Consider the following 20,427-nt stretch of genomic DNA (forward strand, 5'->3'; position numbering starts at 1 on the left):
AAAAGCCATCTTAAATTTATGTACTGGCCAAAAACATTGACTGGTAAATGGTTAACTTTTGAGTCAGTGCACACAAATATCCGAGGTTAGTTCAGCCTATAGTGAGGAAAAATGGTTTACATGTTATATACAGATACTTTTGCTGTTCCTAGTGGACTCACAGTCTGTTTGGTTTTTTTCATATCCAGGCTATGAAGGGTTAAAAGATTTGGCTGGGGTCACAAGGAACAATAGCAAGAATCAAACCCAGTTACTCTGGTTCTTAGGCCACTGCACTATTAGGCTACTCTTCCACTGTGCTTATTGTTATGGGCTCAATATTACCCCTTCCATAATAAATTAAATAAGTCAATAAATTAAGATTGTAGCACTTTTTAGTAAGTCTGGCCAAAACTATCTCCTTGTTTTAATTCATGAACAATTTACCATAAAACACAATTCCAGAGATCTATTTAACATGAGTTGTCTGTATCATCCTACTTAAAGTTATAGAAAAACAAAGCACCAATATTATAAAAACACAGAAATGTTCCATGTACGATTCCACATGGGTATGGGAGTATATATACACTGAAAGGAACATGGGTTCTTTCTTATGGACGACACTCTTTCAGATGTTCAGTTTGTTTCAATTGTTCCCTTCAAGACTAAACTTTCAAATTTTTGTGTTATTTGGAAAAGGTACACATGTCAAAAATTCTGTTTTTTATCATATTATGGACACCAATAATTATACTTTCCATTCTGGTGCAAACTTGAAGGCACCTTTTATCCCCAGAGTTTGCACTAAAAATTTCATAGGTGGTGTTACCTTCTTTTAAATGCGTCTAGTCCAGTGGTCTCAGACTCAAACCCTTTGCAGGGCCACATTTTCAATTTATAGGTACTTGGAGGGCCTCAGAAAAAAATAGTTAATGTCTTATTAAAGAAATGACAATTTTGCATGAGCTAAAACTCTTTATAGTTTATAAATCTTTCCTTTTGGCTAAGTCTTAATCATAATATTGTAATTTATAGCTAAAGAGACATATGATCAAGAAACGCTTTTATTTGACTTTTGTGATTATGATAAACATACCGAGGGCCTCAAAATAGGACCTGGCGGGCCGCATGTGGCCCCCGGGCCGCGAGTTTGAGACCACTGGTCTAGTATGTAGGGGACGCTGAGGATGCCATTCTGAAACAGGGCGAGATCAGCACACTGATTTCCTGGTCCCTGTGAAAGAAATGCTGAATCATTCCTTCTCTCCCCCTTTATCTGTCACCAATTAGCCCTTATCTTAATTTAACTAGTCCTTATTTGGAAAGGACATCAGCTGACAGGCCTTGGATGCTTGCAGAGACTCAGGGTTTCTCAACGTGTTAATCAGGCATTGCCTACGCGCAGAGTTGAGGGTGATACAATATAAATGCATGTGACTTTGTTTCCACCAATCATTAGACATGTAATCGAGGGAGTTACTATGATGTCAATAGCATAGAAGCATAATAAAAGGGGTATGGAGCTAGCCACTGGCAACGCCTCCTTCCCAACTTGTATCCTGTGTGTGTGTTCGCTGTGTCCCATCCCTACACTAGTAAACCGGAACCCAGAAAACTTAGGGCTCCTTTTACGAAGCCGCGATAGCAGTTTAATGTGTGTAATACGTGTGCTAAACTGCTGGACGCGCTAGCCGCTACCACCTCCTTTTGAGCAGGCAGTAGTTTTTCAGCTAGCGCGGGGGTAGCACGTGATTAAACATCACGCATGTTAAAACCACTACCGTGGCTTCTTAAAAAGAGCCCTTAGTTCTCGCTTTTCTGTGGGTACTTTTCCCAGCTAAAACACATGCATTTTTTAAAATCAAAATTATGCACATTGTTGCCTCCCTTGACCATCGTTCCCTCTAAGCTGAGAGAAGCCATCCAACTGAATTGCTGTGAACAGGGGTGGTGTTTCAATATCATGTTTTCAGTAGGGTTAAGCAGATTCCCTGAAGTTCTTCATTATTGAAAATGTGACAGTGAAATAACACCCCCTACTGGCAGGATTGGTGATAGAAGAGTCCTGCTCAGCTTAGAGCAGGGGTGTCAAAGTACCTCCTGGAGGGCCGCAATCCAGTCGGGTTTTCAGGATTTTCCCAATGAATATGCATGAGATCTATTTGCATGCTCTGCTTTCATTGTATGCTAATAGATCTCATACATATTCATTTGGGAAATCCTGAAAACCCAACTGGATTTTGGTCCTCCAGGAGGGACTTTGACACCCCTGGCTTAGAGGGAACAGTTTTAATTCTGCATGCAGGAATACCTTCAAACAATCTGGGTAATCTTTTCCCCCTACTCGTTTCTTAAGTTCACAATATGTTTCATCTAATACTTTCTCAGTCTCATCAAGGAGCCCTCAATTAAATATTATAATATAACACACAACAAGCTATAAAATAAATAGTTGTTGGTAATGACTTAGATGTCCAGTACTCAAACATGTTTATGTTTTTATACTGGGTTTTCTTTTAAACAAACATGAGACTTCTCGTTCACTCTGGAAGTCACAGTGTTATCATGCCTAGAATGTAATTTGCAAACAAACAAAAAGAGGCAAATGAGATGTCGTGGATCAACTCAACAGTTACTTTATTAATGTAAATAATAAAAAGACATAAAAGCATATGATTGATAAGTCTTTCTGTGAAAGTCACTAGTCTTAATAATGGACCAATCTTTGTATGAAAGGGACACTTTAGAAGACCTTACATACTAGAAAGTTGCACGGGGACAGAAATCCCCGCCATGATCCTCTCCGTCCCCACCCGTCCCTGCCAGGATCTTCTCCGTCCCCACCCATCCCCGCAAGGAATTACCTCCATCCCCGCCCGTCCCCAAAAAAAGCAGCAATTACTTCTGACAGGATCATCAATTCCACAGTTTCTTTTGTGGTTGCGCTGCTGTTTTCCTTGTGGAATCTCTTTGGTGGAACCCTTTTTTTGTTTTCTGTTCAGGTAATTAACTTATAAACCCCCTCTTTTACTAAGGCTGACGTGTTCATTATATTATATGGACAAACCTGATTCCAAAGCCTTCCATCCTCATGGGAGTCTCGTTGGCTAGAGGGGAGGTCCCCGTGGGAGTCCCGTGGGTTAGGGGGGATTCCCGCGGGACCCCCAAGGGACCTGCAGGATTCCCGCGACACCCATTCCCGTGCAGACCTCTATTAATACATCTCATTTGCCTCTTTTTGTTTGTTTGCATTGTTGTATTGTGAGGCAAATTTCTTCTTCTGTTTTGCTTGATAGAATGTAATTTGGCAGGATTATAGGGCTTGGTATGTTAGACTGAAAATGTGACTCGGTGTATGCATTTAGGTTTTGCAATCAGAATTACATGGTTTTCTAAGGATTACTAGGAATTAAAATGTAACAACAGTCATTAAATGATTCTTGTTTCCAGCTGAACTCCATGCATCCACAAAGGTTTGTTCAGCTAGCTATTTCAGAAACTGAGGGTCATGTTTTATACTGCACATGGCCGTTCATGAAGCTCCCCTTAATTCAATCTTTTGTTCTTCTGAGTAGAATTAAAGACCCAACATCAACTACAATAGCGCTGAATTTGCTGTATATCTTTTCTTATGCAAAACCAGTAATGCTAATACCATAAGAAGTTCAGATCTCCATCCGGGTAATTTAACTCTTTATAGTATTATTCTTTATAATTCCCGATATAGCATTATTTCACAATTAACTTTTCATGTATAGCTTTTTTCTTAATTTATATTCAATAAATTAAATAACTTTGGAAAGGGGACTAATCTGCCAAAAAGCTAAGTTATTTAACTTAATATTTGTTCCGGATTTGGCCAAAGAGTCAGCCAAAAAGAGAAAACAACTACCGTATTTTTTACAAACCGTGCATAACCTTGCGCGTTATACGCGTGAGCGCGTTTTACAAATTTTTTTTTACATAGTTCCCCCCCCCGACGTCCGATTCACCCCCCCCCCCCCCGCAGGACCACTCGCACCCCACCCCGAAGGACCGCTCGCACGCACCCGCACCCCGAAGGACCGCTCGCACGCACTCCCACCCGCACCCCCACAGCCTCCCGACCCCCCCCCTCATCATGTAGAAGCTCCTACCGGTGTCCTGCTGCTTTCTCTTGGCGGTCCCGGCCCTTCTGTGAGCCCTGCGTCTGCGCTGCTTCGTCTTCCGGCGGTCCCGCCGGAAGACGAAGCAGCGCAGACGCAGGGCTCACAGAAGGGCCGGGACCGCCAAGAGAAAGCAGCAGGACACCGGTAGGAGCTTCTACTTGATGAGGGGGGGGTCAGGAGGCTGTGGGGGTGCGAGCGGTCCTTCAGGGTGGGGGTGCGGGTGGTAACAATAACATCTGGTAACAATAACTATGTAGTGAGAGGTGATTTTAACATGATCTTGAATCCGAATGTTGGCAGGAAATCTAAAGTGCCCTATAAAAAAACTCAATCATGGCGAAGACTACAAGAACTATTATACAACTTAAGAATGATTGATCCATGGTGACTGTTACACCAAGTGGACACAAAGTTTACCTATTACTCCCCACCGCATTCTTCATATTCCAGAATAGATTTTTTTCTCATAAGCTATCCGTTAGAATTAAGCTGGAGTCTTCCGATATAGGAGAAATTGCAGTATTAGACCATGCACCAGTCTTTCTCACTTTTAATACCTTAGGTGCGAAAAGGAATAAAAGTTTATGGAGATTCAATGAATTTCTCTTATCAGATGAGGATTTCATTTAGGAAACAAATCACAAAATCTTAGAATTTTTTGAATTCAACAAGGCTGAAGATACTCATGGGCTACCACAAGGGATGTCTTTAAAGCCTATATAAGAGGCAACATAATAGCATACACTGCAAACAAAAAAGAAACAGCAAAATGAGACCTTGGTCTCTTTAGAGAAACAGATTAAAGAAGTGGAGACCATTCAGAAATCAAACTCATCTGATGTTTCAAGTTGGTCTCTCTTGCAAATATTTGAATATAATCTGTTACTTAGTAACTCTGCTGCTAAAAAGGTATTCATGAAATCTGCGCACTACTATGCTAATCTAATTAAAAGTCACCAATTAGCAGAATATGTGAAATTAAAAACTGAAAAAACATCGATTCCTGTCATCAAAGAAAATAATGACACGATGCATATAAATGGCAAGGATATTTGTACCCAATTTCTGTGATTCTATGAAGAATTATATTCATCTGAAAATCTGGATTGCTCTCTGATGGTTCTTTTCTTGTCTGAATTGCTGCATCCCATCCTCACAGATGAAGATAATGCTCCTTTGACAGAACCTTTGAATTATAACCAACTAGAAGTGACTATACAATCGATGGCGAATGGAAAATCACCGGGACCAGACGGCTTGACAACAGAATTCTATCACGCTTTCAAAGAAGTTTTAATTCTGATTTTGCTAAAATTCTTTACTTCATTTTTTGAATAAGGCGGAATATGTGGGTCATTTACAGAAGCAACGATCATTATACTCCTTAAGCCAGGGTGCAAAGCTACAGGCCTTTATCATTAATAAATGTCGATGCCAAAATGTTTGCAAAATTACTGGCCATGAAATACCATCCTAACAAAAATAATTGAATAAAGATCAAAATGGATTCATGCAGAATAGATCATGCAATAATACCAGGATCTTCACGCATGTCATAGCCAAAACACAGAAAACAGAGGTACCATTACTAGCTATAGCACTTGACGCAGAAAAGGCTCTCGATCACGTTGAATGGTCCTTTTTATTTACTGTGATGCAATGGTTTGGTTTTAAAGAAGAGTTTATCAACATGGGGAAGGAGCGGGGGAATGTGTGGAAGGCGGGATTGGGGAAGGAGCGGGGCTGGAGATGCAAAAATCCGCTCGAAAAGCAGATTTTTCCGGTACCAAATTCTGGACGCCATTTACTGAACCCAGCTCTAAGCAAATTTGCACTAAAACTAGAATAAGCGCTGAGTGTTTTGCGAACACTTAAATGTGTCCCTTCCACCTTTCTGTGCCGTATGCCTGAAACGGCCTGCCTGGCTCGGTACATCAGGCTCCATCTCTGGCGGTATTCAAATCCAGATTGAAAGTCCACTTTTTTGAAGCTGTGTTTAAGGGCTCCTTTTGCTAAGGTGCGCTAGCGTTTTTAGCGAGTGCTAACCCCACGCTATGCGGCAAAAACTAATGCCAGCTCAATGGTGGCGTTAGCGTCTAGCGCGGGGGGCAATGCAGTGCGCGCTAAAACCGCTAGCACAGCTTAGTAAAAGGAGCCCTAAGTCTTAACCCTACCATCTTGTAAAGAACCCATATCTGTTCGTCATTCCCTCTATGGTCCCCTACCCTATTCATCTCAGCAGTCCCCTTGTAATATCCTACCTGAGCAGCATGTATAGATTCACCCTTTTTGCTCTGTGTCTGTCATAATTAGAATATAAGCTCTTTCAATCAGGGACCATCTCTCGTGTGTTTAATTACCAGACCAGCGTGCATCTGGTAATGCTATAGAAAAAATAAATAGTAGTAGTGGTAGTATATTAGCATGCCCACTTTACTCCAACACAAATTGTTTCATCCATACCTGCTCTCCCGTGAAATTGTATAAGGATGCCATATTTTTCCCATCAAAAATGGATACCTGAAACAAAAATAAATGTCAATCATAAATTTAAAAAAAAAACAAAACAATCGAGTGCTTGAAAATGTCAAAATATTGTCAATAATCCATTCTATGTCAAGCTTAGAAAGATGTATAATTCAGGGAATACATAAAATTTCCAAAGGTATTATCTATCATGTGTCTGTGTCTATGTATTTGTGTGTTTATTAAGACCTCCTTTTACGAAACTGTGATAGCAGTTTCTAGCGCTGGGAGCCACGCTGAATGGCCCGCGCTGCTCCCAACGCTCAACGTAAATGGGAGCAAGAGGACCATCCAAAAAAGGAGATACTGGATGGGGGCAAAACGGACACGCCACGGGAGGTGGATGACCGAGTAAAGGCAAGCCAGGTGGGAGCGCCGAGCCATGGAAAGAAAACAGCAGGGCGGACGACAAATCAGGACCTATATTGCCTCTACACAAATGCGAGGAGCCTCAGGGCCAAAATGGGAGAGCTGGAAATTATAGCCAGTCAAAAAGCCCTGGACATAATTGGAATCACAGAAACGTGGTGGGCTGATGATAATAAATGGGATGTGGTCATACCAGGGTACAAACTTTACAGGAGAGACAGGACACACAAGAAGGGTGGAGGAATAGCGCTATACATAAAAGACTCCATACCCTCAACCAAAATGGAAACAGCAGTAAGGTCGGAAGGCTTGGAATCAATATGGGTTAAGCTACCAGGAGGATCTGGAGCAGACATCAAATTGGGTCTATACTATCGTCCGCCTGGCCAATCGGAAGAAATCGACCGGGACCTGGAGACGGAACTGCGGCAGGTATGCAAGAATGGAAGTGTGGTGGTGATGGGAGACTTCAACTACCCTGGGATAGACTGGAGTATCGGGCACTCAAGTTGCGAGAGAGAGACCAAATTCCTGGAAGCCACGAGGGACTGCTTCCTGGAACAGCTGGTCATGGAACCTACACGAGGAGAAGCTACTCTTGATCTAATCTTCAGTGGACTGGAGGGACCTGCAAAGGAAGTAGCGGTATTAGACCCACTGGGAAACAGCGATCACAACATGATCCAGTGCAGACTAGAACTGGGATCATCCAGGGTGAAAAGAACCACAACAACAGCGCTCAACTTCAGAAAAGGGAATTATGATGCAATGAGGAAAATGGTGGGGAAGAAACTCAACGGCAGCACAAGGAAGGTAGAGTCCGTAGAAAGCGCCTGGACCCTGCTCAAGCGTACGGTGCACGAAGCACAGAACCTGTACGTCCCCAGGTTCAGAAAAGAGTGCAAGAAAAATCGAATAAAGAACCCAGCATGGATAACGGCAGCTGTAAAAAAGGCGATCAGTAACAAGAAAGCATCGTTCAAAAAATGGAAACAGGATCAAACGCAGGCCAACCAAAAGGAACACAAGGAAAGCCAGAAGGAGTGCCACCGAGTGGTTAGGAGAGCAAAGAGGGAATATGAAGAGAGACTAGCGGGAGAGGCAAAAAATTTCAAATCATTCTTCAGGTACGTAAAGGGGAAGCAACCAGCGAGGGAGGAAGTGGGGCCCTTGGATGATGGGGATAGAAAGGGAGTAGTGAGGGAGGAAAAAGAAATAGCTGACAAGTTAAATGACTTCTTTACGTCGGTCTTCACGAGGGAGGACACATCCAACATTCCGGAACCAGAGGAAATAGAAAATGGAGATCAAGATAACAAGCTGGTCAAATTAGAGGTGAGCCAGGAGGATGTCCTCAGGCAGATAGACAAGCTAAAGAGCGACAAGTCGCCAGGTCCGGATAGCATTCACCCAAGGGTGCTCAAGGAATTAAGGAATGAAATAGCAGAGACACTTCAGCAAATATGCAACCTATCCCTAAAAACTGGAGAGATCCCGGAGGACTGGAAAATAGCTAATGTCACGCCCATCTTCAAGAAGGGTTCGAGGGGCGACCCGGGAAACTATAGGCCGGTAAGCCTCACATCGGTCCCGGGAAAGATGATGGAGGCACTGATTAAGGACAGCATCTGTGACCATATCGAAAAAAATGGACAGCTAAGGTCGAGCCAGCATGGGTTCTGCAAGGGTAGGTCGTGCCTCACAAACCTGTTGTACTTCTTTGAGGGGGTAAACAACCAGGTGGACAAAGGAGAACCCATAGACATAATTTACCTAGACTTCCAGAAAGCCTTCGATAAGGTACCACATGAGCGGTTGCTCAGGAAGCTATGGAACCATGGGGTGCACGGGGAGGTCCACCGATGGATCAAAAACTGGCTGGCAGACAGGAAGCAGAGGGTTGGTGTAAAGGGCCATTACTCGGACTGGCAAGGGGTCACGAGCGGGGTTCCTCAAGGATCGGTGCTGGGACCGCTCCTGTTTAACATATTCATTGACGACCTGGAGGCGGGAACAAAATGCGAGGTCATCAAATTTGCAGATGACACCAAACTATTCAGCAAGGTTGAAACCACGGTTGACTGCGAGAATCTCCAAAGGGATCTTACGACATTGGAAGAATGGGCGAAAAAGTGGCAAATGAGCTTCAATGTAGGGAAATGCAAGGTCATGCATATAGGGAGAAGGAACCCGATGTTCACTTACAAAATGGGGGGATCAATGCTAGGGGTCAGTAATCTGGAAAGAGACTTGGGAGTGATGGTAGACACGACATTGAAGGCGTCGGCACAATGCGCCACAGCCTCCAGGAAAGCAAACCAAATGTTAGGTATCATTAAGAAGGGTATCTCGACCAGAACGAAGGAAGTCATCCTGCCACTGTACCGGGCTATGGTGCGCCCGCATCTGGAATACTGTGTACAGTACTGGTCACCATACCTCAAAAAGGACATGGCAATGCTTGAGGGAGTCCAGAGAAGAGCAACTAAACTGATTAAGGGTATGGAAAACCTTACATACACTGACAGACTGAAGAAGCTGGGGCTGTTCTCCCTGGAAAAGCGGAGACTCAGAGGAGATATGATAGAGACCTTCAAGATCCTGAGGGGCATCGAAAAGGTTGACAAAGACAGATTTTTCAATTTGAAAGAAACCACAAGAACAAGGGGTCACTCGATGAAATTGAAGGGGGACAGGTTTAAAACAAACGCAAGGAAGTACTTTTTCACACAGAGGGTGGTGGACACATGGAACACCCTTCCGGAGGCCGTGATAAGGAATAGCACAGTACAGGGTTTCAAGGATGACCTGGATAGGTTCCTGGAAGACAAAGGGATTGAGGGGTACAGATAAGAGCAGTGGAAGGTTTAGAGATAACTGTAGAGGTAGGCAATAAAATTAGTCAGGGACCGCTGACCAGGCAATATGCCTGATGGGCCGCCGCGTGAGCGGACCGCTGGGCTGGATGGACCTCTGGTCTGCCCCGGCGGAGGCGACTACTTATGTACTTATGTACTTATGTACTCACTGAGTTCCTATGAGCGTCGGAAGCAGCGCGGGCCATTCAGCGCGGCTCCCCGCACAGTTTCGTAAAAGAGGGTAAGTCCTTCCTTGACAACCCCTCCCCTTAGTGTCCCCATACCAGCATCATTTGTCCCTAAATCTGCTGAGCAACTCCTCTTTGGTCTCAGTCATCGCTAGCAGCCTCAATATCCCGTCTCCAGCTTTCACTTAGTCCCAGAAGTCTCCATCTCTACCCTCAGCAACTCATTCCCTCATCTCAGAATGGGTAAACAGCACGCTCAGGCTTGCGCGTTCAACAGCCCAAAAAGAAACAAAACTGAGATTTTGAGACATTAACCGGAGGTGTGTTGGTATACTCGCTTATTCAAAAGCTGATTGATGGGAAAAAGACTAAGGGCAATTGTATAAGGTGCACCTAAAGTTAGGCGCCAATAACACATACAATACTGGCGCCATGCAAACACTAAGCATTATTCTATAAAATATGCTTTATTCCACAACTGCATGGGGGTACTAACATGGGTGCCGCATGGGCGTGTCATGAGCATTTTGACTACCGACATGTGCAGGTTAAAGAAAATTATAAGTTGTGTGTGTGGCATAGTGCAGTTAGGTGTGCCCACTTATGCCTGCCATTGAGATGACATGTCTATATTTAGTGAACCAATACTGCCTTACGCCTCTATTCTATAACAGCTTAGGTACTCCTAAGTGCCGATTAAGAATTTGGCCCCAAGCACAGCTTTTTTTGACACCTAATTTATGGTATCAATTTATCATACAACAACAGTGTCCAAAAACTCAAAATCGTAATTTATTACAACAGATCTCTGCAGTCTGGGTCTAGGACGATTCATCACAGCTGTTTCAGTGCAGCCAGTTCAGAACAATCATTTCAGTGCTGAATTGACCACAACGAATCCTCCTACACCCGACTGTCCACTCAGGGGTATCATAGCAGCGCCTGGCCTTGTCTGGGGGAGAGGCGATGACTCCACACACACCCCAAAATTAGGGATGCCCCCTTACTCTTCTCTGCCACTCAAGCAACCTCCCCCCCACTCCCCACTACCATTGCATACCTCTTGAAAGGTTTGCAGGCACGATCAGCATCTTCCACCTCCTGCTCATGCCAGCCTCAGTTCCCCTCTGATGTGACGTCCTGGTCTTGCGACTAGGAAATGGCATTAGAAGGGAGCTAAGGCCGGTGCGAGTAAATGGTGGATGCTGCTGCTCTTGCTAACAAACCTTTCAAGAGGTAGGCGGGGGAGGGGGGAGTGAGTGGAGAGGAGAAGCAGCACTGACACCCCCAGCAAGATGGCACCTGAGGGGCAGCCCATACCCCCCCTCCCAACTCCCCTGACTACGGCACTGGGGCAGAGAGGAGAAGAGGCACCGACAGTGCCATGCAGAGGAAGATTTAGGGCGGTGTGGAGAGGATGATTCAGCGCAGCCATTTCAGTGCACCTACGATGAAATGCCCCGTGCTCATCTGCCGTGATTAATCATCCCATTCCGTCTTCAGTTCTACACGGGAATGTTGTATTTGATTGGGAATATTGCTCCTGTCTTCATTGGGTCTCATAGGAATTTTTATATTTTATCGAATATAGGCTCTCTCATGAATGTTAGAGGCATTCTATCCAAAAGCTTAATCAGTTTTTAAGTAAATATTATATGTTATAGGGAAATACTTTCAAAACCAATAGGAGGAAATATTTTTGTAATTCAGAGAATAGTTAAGCTCTGGAACGCTTTGCCAGAGGTTGTCGTAAGAGCAGTTAACGTAGCTGGCTTTAAGAAAGGTTTGGACAATATCCTGGAGAAAAAGGCCATCTGTTATTAAGACAGACCTGGGGAAGCCACTGCTTGCTCCGGATCAGTATGAATGGAATGTTTCTTACTATTTGGGTTTTTGCCAGATGCTGGTGACCTGGATTGGCCACCGTGAGGATGGGCTACTGGGCTGATGGACCATTGGTCTGACCCAGTAAGGCTATTCTTATATTCTTATGTAAGTACTTAGCTTTTCTTAAGTCAGCCAGGGACTTCCAACATGTTTTGCCATCAGGCTTTTCAAGGAACTGTCCCCTTACTTCAACCAAACCGTCACTTCAACTTCACTTCAATAATGTCAAAGACGATTTGTTGAAGTAAGGGGAACAGTTCCTTGAAAAAAAAACCTGATGGCGAAACATGTTGGAAGTCCCTGATTGACTTAAGAAAAGCTAAGTACTAATAATATTTACTTTAAAACCAATTAAGTTTTTCGATAGAATGCCTCTAACATTCACGAGAAAGCCTATATTTAATAAAATATTAAAATTCCCATGAGACCGATGAAGATTTAAGAAGCAAAAATTCCCAGTCATTCCTGGGCAGCACCACTGAGGTCTGTTGTAATAAATTACAATTTTGACTTTTTGGATGCTATTGTTGTATGATTGATTGCTAGTCAAATTAGCAAAGACCTTTTACTATTATATAAGCCATTTTTAATATATTAATTGTGCCAATTTATCATTGTCATAGAACTAAGACATGTGAAATAGTCTATTTATATACTGTACCATGCCCAAAGTTCTAGCTGCTCTGGGAACACCGGAGACAAAGTCTGGAGGGGGGGGGGGAGAAAAAAGAAAGATTATGCTATAAATACTCATATCATTAAACAGAACAAGTAGTCTACTGGTTTACAAAGAGCCACTAATAAAAAAACTGCAGTTGCCCTACAGTGAAAATAAGGCATGAAAAAGAAGTTGTTTTCCAATTGCCCATATAAGACTGTTCTGTGTCTTTTAGGTTATCTTGTTCAGTTTATTGGTTAAATCACATGTTAAGTTACTTCACCAAAAAAAACACACACTGTCACTACAGGTGTCAGATCACATCAGTTCTAGAAAGCCAATAAAAGGTGGTGTCTATCACCAGTAATGTCTTTAAATTATGTAAGTTCAATTTCTCTCATCCAAAGCATTTAGGAGAACCAACATTAAGGATGAACTAAACATAAAAATCTATGGAAAATGGTGTTATGTTATGAAATATGATCTTACTAACTGCTTCACAGAATCCTCAAGGACCATTAGCTGTGTGTTTTCAGAATATGTGTCTTGACACCAAAATCCATCCTACTTTTCAAGCAATCATAATGCTCCCTTAGCACCAAGCAGTTTGCCTTCATGTTTAAGATGTCTTCTGCTTTACTACCTTCACATGTGAAGATGTTCAGCAACATCACCTCCTGAAATTTTATAGAGGGCCATACCTTCTATACCATCCCTGTTGAAATCTCCAACAGTAACAGAATATCCTAGAATGCAAAAATAAAAAGTGAATTACCACACAGCTGCATTAACTCTGCCCATAGGGTTACTTTTTAAGTGCTGTTTCACTCCCATCTGTGGGTGAATGGCTTCAATTGATTTCACCGATCGTTCTTAGACTATCCCGTACAAAGTTAAGGAAAAAGCATTGAATGTCTACGTTCACATAATTTCAACACTACATGAGAAACAGATTTAATTATATATCAGTTTCCATTGACTCATTAGCATTACAAATTACATTCTCTTAGGCTTCTGAGGCTGGCATCATGACGGTAGCAGGTTTACGGGTCTTGCCGCATCTGTGTAGAAAGAACTGATGTTTCAGCCATCATGCTGTGGCTATCTTCAGGGTATGCTGTGAGGTCTGCAGTGTGTCTTTATATATATACTAGTGTTTAAGCCCGTTACATTAACGGGTGCTAGAATATATGGCTGTCTGTCTTTCTTTCTTTATGTCTCTCTCCCTGCTCCTGTTTCTTTCTTCCTTTCTTTCTTTCTCCCTCCTGCAATTTTTTTCTCTCTCTCCCTGGCACCCTTTGCCTGTCTGTCTTTATTTCTGTGTCTCTCTGGTCCCCTGTCTGTCTTTATTTCTGTCTGTCTCTCTCCCTAGCCTCCTTTGTCTGTCTGTATTTCTTTCTGTGTCTCCCCCCCCCCCACTTTCCTTTGCAGAAGCAGCAGTGCTATTTCCCTTCCCCTCCAGATCCCTGTGAAGTAGTAGCAGCATTTCCCCCCACCCACCCCCCATTCCCTTCTCTCCCCCCCCCACTTTCCTTTGCAGAAGCAGTGCTATTTCCCTTCCCCTCCAGATCCCTGTGAAGTAGTAGCAGCATTTCCCCCACCCACCCCCCCATTCCCTTCTCTCCCCCCCCCACTTTCCTTTGCAGAAGCAGCAGCGGTATTTCTCTTTCCCTCCAGGTCCTTGCTGAAGCAGTAGCAGCATTTTCCCCCACCCCCCATTCCCTTCTCTCCCCCCCCCACTTTATTTTGCAGAAGCAGCTGTGATATTTCCCTTCCCCTCCAGATCTCTGAGAAGTAGTAGCAGCATTTTCCCCCACCCACCCCCCATTCCCTTCTCTCCCCTACCACCACTTTCCTTTGCAGAAGCAGCAGCGGTTTTCCCTTCCCCTCCAGGTCCCTGCTGAGTAGTAGAAACATTTTCCCCCACCCCCCATTCCCTTCTTACCTTGAGCTGCCCTGCTCCGTTCGGCCCCTCCCCCTTCCCTTCCCGTGTGCTGGCCTGCTGCGGCTGAAGGTTTTTTTCAGCGACTCCTCCTGTTAAAACTCCCCCCCCTCCCGCAACCGCTCCTGTTCAAAGCGGCCTGCTGAGGTTCGCGGCCGCTGTAACGAACCTCGCAGGCCGCTCTCCAACTCAGTAGCATGTTCCCTCTGACGCGATTGCGTCAGAGGGAACGTGCTACCATGTGGAGAGCGGCCTGCGAGGTTCGTTACAGCGGCCGCGAACCTCAGCAGGCCGCTTTGAACAGGAGCGGTAGCGGCTGTTGCAGGAGGATTGGGGGGGGGGGGGAATTCGTGAGCGGCGGCAGGACCATGAGGCGGGATTGAGTTTTTCGGCTTCCCCTATCTGGGGAAACCGCCGTGCCGAACTGAGCTGCGCGTGGGGCCGTAGTAAGCGCGGGGCATGCTGCAGTCTTGGCGGCCACGGACATACGGATCATGGAAGCACGCCGATAAGACTGCGCATGCGCCACCTACGGTTTTATTATATAGATATATAGTGGATTCACAGACCTGATTGAGAACAGGGCACTCTGTGGGTCAATAAATTTGAATTTTTGGCTGACCTGATTGAGAACAGGAAAGTCTATTGATCATAATTTGAATTTTAGATTATAAACACTTGTTCACATCAAAAACCTCTCAACCACATATTTTAAAGTGATGAAAGGTATATATAAAAAAATAAATCATTGTTGGTAGTGCTCAACATATTTATATTTTTTGGAATGCATATTGATTTGATATTGTGATGTGTATTTTGATAATGTAAGTCACATGTCCTTTTTGTGGAGGATAGTGATACATAAATGGGATATATGATATGATATTCTATATTTTGTGGGATTATCTGAAACCTACTAGCAAGTTCAGGTATTTGGCATTCAAAGTCTATTTCCCATGTTTGCCCCATTCATTAGCTCATGAAGGTGCATGATTTAAACTGATCTGATCTGATTCACCTAAACACATTGCATTATTAAACCACTTTTCCCAAAATGCATGTTTTCTTTTGCTTAATACCAGAACACACACATCTAGCTCACCCAAATCTTGATAATTTCATTTTTAAATAGTTACTTTGGGGCCTGTTTAATAAACTACTTTAAGCAACCAGTGGGCGTTACCATGAAGTAGATATTCCTAGAAACATAGAAACATGATGGCAGATAAAGGCCAAATGACCCATCTAGTCTGCCCATCCACAGCATCCATTATCTCCTCCTTTCTCTAAGCAATCCCAAGTGCATATCCCACGCTTTCTTGAAATCAGACATTCTTTATCCCCACTACCTCTACCTTTTTTGTAAAAACGTATTTCCTTAAATTACTCCTGAGCCTAATACCTCTTAACTTCATCTTATGCCCTCTCATTCCAGAGCTTCCTTTCAAATGAAAGATTTGCCTTATGTACATTTATGCCAAGTAGGTATTTAAACATCTCTATCGTATCTCCCTTCTCCTGCCTTTCCTCCAACGTATACATACTGCGATCTTTAAGTTTGTCCCCTTACATCTTATGACAAAGATCACCAACCATTTTAGTAGCCTTCTTCTGGACCAACTCCATCCTGTTTATATCTTTGGTTTTTGTTTTATATTTATTTATATTTTGCAAAAAAATAATACAAATAATAACACTTTCAGAAACACAGACCATCATTTTTTCTAAGAAATCAAACAATAAGAATTAAGTAAGTCTTCCTTAGACCACTAACTAGGAGGCATGGTCTGACTAAGGGAGATTACAGAATAAATATAAAGAAAAGAAAAAAAAAAAGAAAGAAATGGCTATCAATTGTCAAAGCCTGTTCCTCTTTATATCTTTTTGAAGGTGCGGTCTCCAGAATTGTGCACAATATTCTAAATGAGGTTTCACCATATAGGAGCATCAATATCTCTTTTTTCCTATTGGCCATTCCTCTCCCTATGCACCTTAGCATTCCTCTTGCTTTTGCTGTTGCCTTTTCGACATGTTTGGCCAGCTTTAGATCATCACATACTACCATACCCAAGTCCTGCTCCTCTTTCATGAACAAAAGTTCTTCATCCCTAAAAAACTGTACCATTCTCTCGGATTTTTGCAGCCCAAATGCATGACCTTGCATTTCTTAGCATTAAATCTTAGCTGACAAATTTCAGACCATTCTTCAAACTTTGCTATATCTTTCCTAGTGTTATTCACACCATCAGATTTTGGTATCATCCACAAAGAGGCAAATCTTACCTGACAGCCCATCAGCAATATTGCTTACAAAAATGTTAAAAAGAACATGCCTAAGAACCGAACCTTGAGGCATACCAGTAGTAACATTCCTTTCCTCAGAGTGATCTCCATTGACCACTATCCTCTGTCACTTTCCACTCAACCGATTCCTGACCCAGTCTATCACTTTGGGGTCCATCCTGAGGACACTCAGTTTATTTATTAGACGCCTTTGTGGAACAGTATCAAAGGCTTTGCTAAAATCTAAATACACCACATCTAGTGCACTCCCTCTATTCAATTCTTTGGTCACCCCTGTCAAAGAAATTGATCAGATCTCTGACAAGACCTGCCTCTAGTGAATCCATGTTGTCTCAGGTCATGTAATTCACTGGATTCCAGAACCATCACTATTCTCTGTTTTAAAAGTGTTTCTATTAATTTACTTACCACAGAAGTCGGACATACCGACCTTTTATTCCTTACTTCTTTCTTACTTCCACTTTTGTGGAGAGGGACCACATCCACCCTTCTCCAGTCCTCCAGAACCACTCCCAAATCTAGAGAAGCATTGAAAAGGTTAGCAAGCACAGCTGCTAACCCTAAGTTCCTTCAGTACACTCGGATGTACACCATCTGGCCCCATTAGTTTGTCCACCTTTAGTTTAGATAGCTTCTCACAAACACAATCTCCTGAAAATTGATTTTATTTTTTATTTATTTTTCTATACCGTTCTCCCAAGGAAGCCCAGAACTATTTCCACAAATTTATTCAGGTACTCAAGCATTTTTCACTGTCTGTCCCGGCGGGCTCAAAATCTATCTAATGTACCTGGGTTCTCCCACACCTCCTGGGGTATCCCACACCTCCATCCCTACTTGTGTTTGTCTTCTGCAGCCTGCTCCCAGCATTTTAGCTGTGAACACAGAACAGAAATATTTGTTAAGCAATTCAGCTTTATCATTATTAGCTTCTACATATTTCTCCCTTTCACTTTTGAGTCTCACAATGCCACTTTTGTACTTCTTCCTACCATTATTATACCTACAAAATATCTTGTCTCCCCGTTTTACCATGTTGGCTATTTTTTCTTCCATTTGCAACTTTTCCAGATATTTTAGCCTATCTGTCCTTCCTCTTTCTGCAATCTTTTGTAGATTATGAAAGCTAACCTCCTTTATATTGCAAGTTAAAACACAGAAAACAGAAATATTGACGGCAGATGGTCGATCCAGTCTGTTCATCCAAATGAACTAGATCTCTACTGTCCTTTTCTCATCCACTGCTCATTCTCCAGAAGGCCATTCTACGTCTCCACCACTCTCCATAAAGAAATATTTCCTTGGATTACTCTTATCCCCTTTCACCTTATGCCCATTGGTTCAAGAGCTTCTTTTCAACTGAAAGAGACCCATATCCTGTGTATTTATGGCACCAAGGTATTTAAATATCTATCATATTTCCCTTCTCCTGCCTTTCTTCAAAAGAATGCATATTGAGATATTTAAGTCAGTCTCCATACACTTTATGACAAAGACCACTAAACATTTTATTAGCCACCCCTTAGATTGACTCCATCCTGTTTAAATCTCTTTGAAGGTACAGTCTCTAGAATTGTACACAGTACTCTAAATGAGGCCTCACCATAGACTAATATTTGGAAGCATGGGGAGCAGGGGAAGGGGGCAATCAGATGATGGGTAGTGATGGGGAGACTAATTCACAGCTGTGATTTTCTCAGTTTTTGTATAGTTGAAGCAGCACCAAGGCCTTCATTACATGCACAAGCAGGTCGCTTGTGGGTGTACCTGGACTACCTACCAGAACATGTAATACAGCCCTATGCAGCAGGTGTCTGCCCTGTGCATTAAATGCATGGCAGGTACTGGGTAGGCCCCCTGCATCTACTTCAAAGGCTTTGCAACTGCTGTGCCTTAAGTTTGCATATGGTTACTAACTAGATTCAGATTTACCCGACAGAGTTGATCCAGTCTTGGGTTTACCTCACTGCATTCAAATACTTGCAATTGCTTCTCTTATGGAATGCAATGACAAAATCTGAACTACAAGTCCCAGCATGCACTGGAGTAAACCCAGGACTGGATGAATCCTGTCAGCCAAATCTGGATCATGTTGGAACTCTAAGTTTGTACTTAAAGCACAGTAATTGCTAAACCTTATTGGACTTTAGTAAAAATGCCCTTGAGTCCCTTTATCTTTTTAGTAGTAGACCTCAACAACACCAGTTATTCTTTTTTTTTTTTTTTTTTCAGTTCAATAAATTTTATTCAGTATTTTAAAAAATACAAGGAGCAATTCAAATACATAAAAGTAGTATAACATTTTGCATTAATATACAGTTAATTATAAAGGCCCATATTATTAAGAAAAGCTCAGAGTTGTTTTTGGATTTGTTTGTGGTGATGTATGACAATAGAAAGTGAAATAGGACAAAGTAAAAATTGAAAGAGAGAGGAAAAAAGAAGAGAGAAAGAAAAAAAAAAAAATATATATATATATAATTTTTAAAGAGAGGAGAAGACAGGAGTGTCTACATAGTAGAATGTACATATGAATCTAAAAATGACCAGGGTGATTTTTTGTTTTTCCAATTCATGGATTTATGGAGTGAAATTTTATTTTCATATGCATATGATTCAAATCTGTGGTACATACATAGAGAGTTCCACCAAAAAGTATAATCTAATAACGAAGATGATTTCCAATTTTTCAGAATATGCATGAGAGCAGTCACAAACATGGTATCAATAAGTTTAGGAGGACAATTTGATTGCGCGAAACAGGGGTGTTGAGATCGAAGGATTATAATGTCCATAGAAATCTCTTCTGAGCAGTTGGTGATAGATTGTATGGTATTCCAGATTTTGGACCAAAAAGAACGGACCAGAGTACAATGGAAGAACATATGATCAAGAGTTCCTTCCTCTTTCAAACAGTTCCAGCAGATAGAATCTTGTTTTAATTTGGCTTTCCACATACGAAATGGGGTCCATATTGCATTCCACATTACAAAGAGCATTGACTGTGAAACTCTAGAAGATAAAAGTGGGCGATTTGTTGAAGACCAAAAGAGTTCCCAGTCAATGTCAGAAAGTGGAATGGTTATTATATTATCCCAGTGTTTCATAGCATGATATGAGAAAGTGAAGGATTGGTCTCTTAAAATATTATAAAAAAAAGATATAGCTTTCCCTTTTGATAGAGACCGTAAAGACCAATGGTAAATAGTATTTTTAGAAGATATGAAGTCATATTGTATCTGTACAGAAGACAGTATTTCACTGAGTATGATCCATTGTGAATAAGCAGAGGATGTTAGTAGGTATGTGGAGCAAAGTATATCAAAAGGGATTAGTTTATTAAGAGTATATAATTGATGAACAAACCATATACCTGTCCGTTGCCACCGTTTCCATGAAAGGGATTTGCCTTGGTTTTGGATATTGGGATTGTTCCAAAGGGACATGAATGGGCTAACACTAATTGAGATATCAGCTATTTTATCTAAATGATGGAGAGCATGCTGCGTTGAATTCAAAAGAGAGTATTTTCTCAAATGTCTGGGTATTGGTATCGTTAATAGGC

At 42.3% G+C, this 20,427-nt stretch overlaps 1 protein-coding gene across 1 annotated transcript in view; it reads right to left on the bottom strand.

Moving 5' to 3' along the window:
- ITGAV (integrin subunit alpha V) overlaps positions 1-20,427 on the bottom strand; it is a 165,261-nt gene that overhangs the window by 70,419 nt on the left and 74,415 nt on the right. Inside the window, exons 8-10 of the mRNA XM_033945921.1 lie at positions 13,318-13,362; positions 12,620-12,663; positions 6,594-6,650 (exon numbers count right to left, since the gene is read on the bottom strand). Of these exons, the coding sequence (XP_033801812.1) occupies positions 6,594-6,650; positions 12,620-12,663; positions 13,318-13,362 (146 nt within the window). The remainder of the gene's footprint in view (positions 1-6,593; positions 6,651-12,619; positions 12,664-13,317; positions 13,363-20,427) is intronic.

The sequence above is a fragment of the Geotrypetes seraphini genome, chromosome 5 (genome assembly GCF_902459505.1).
Source record: "Geotrypetes seraphini chromosome 5, aGeoSer1.1, whole genome shotgun sequence".
NCBI classification, from domain to species: Eukaryota; Metazoa; Chordata; class Amphibia; order Gymnophiona; family Dermophiidae; genus Geotrypetes; species Geotrypetes seraphini.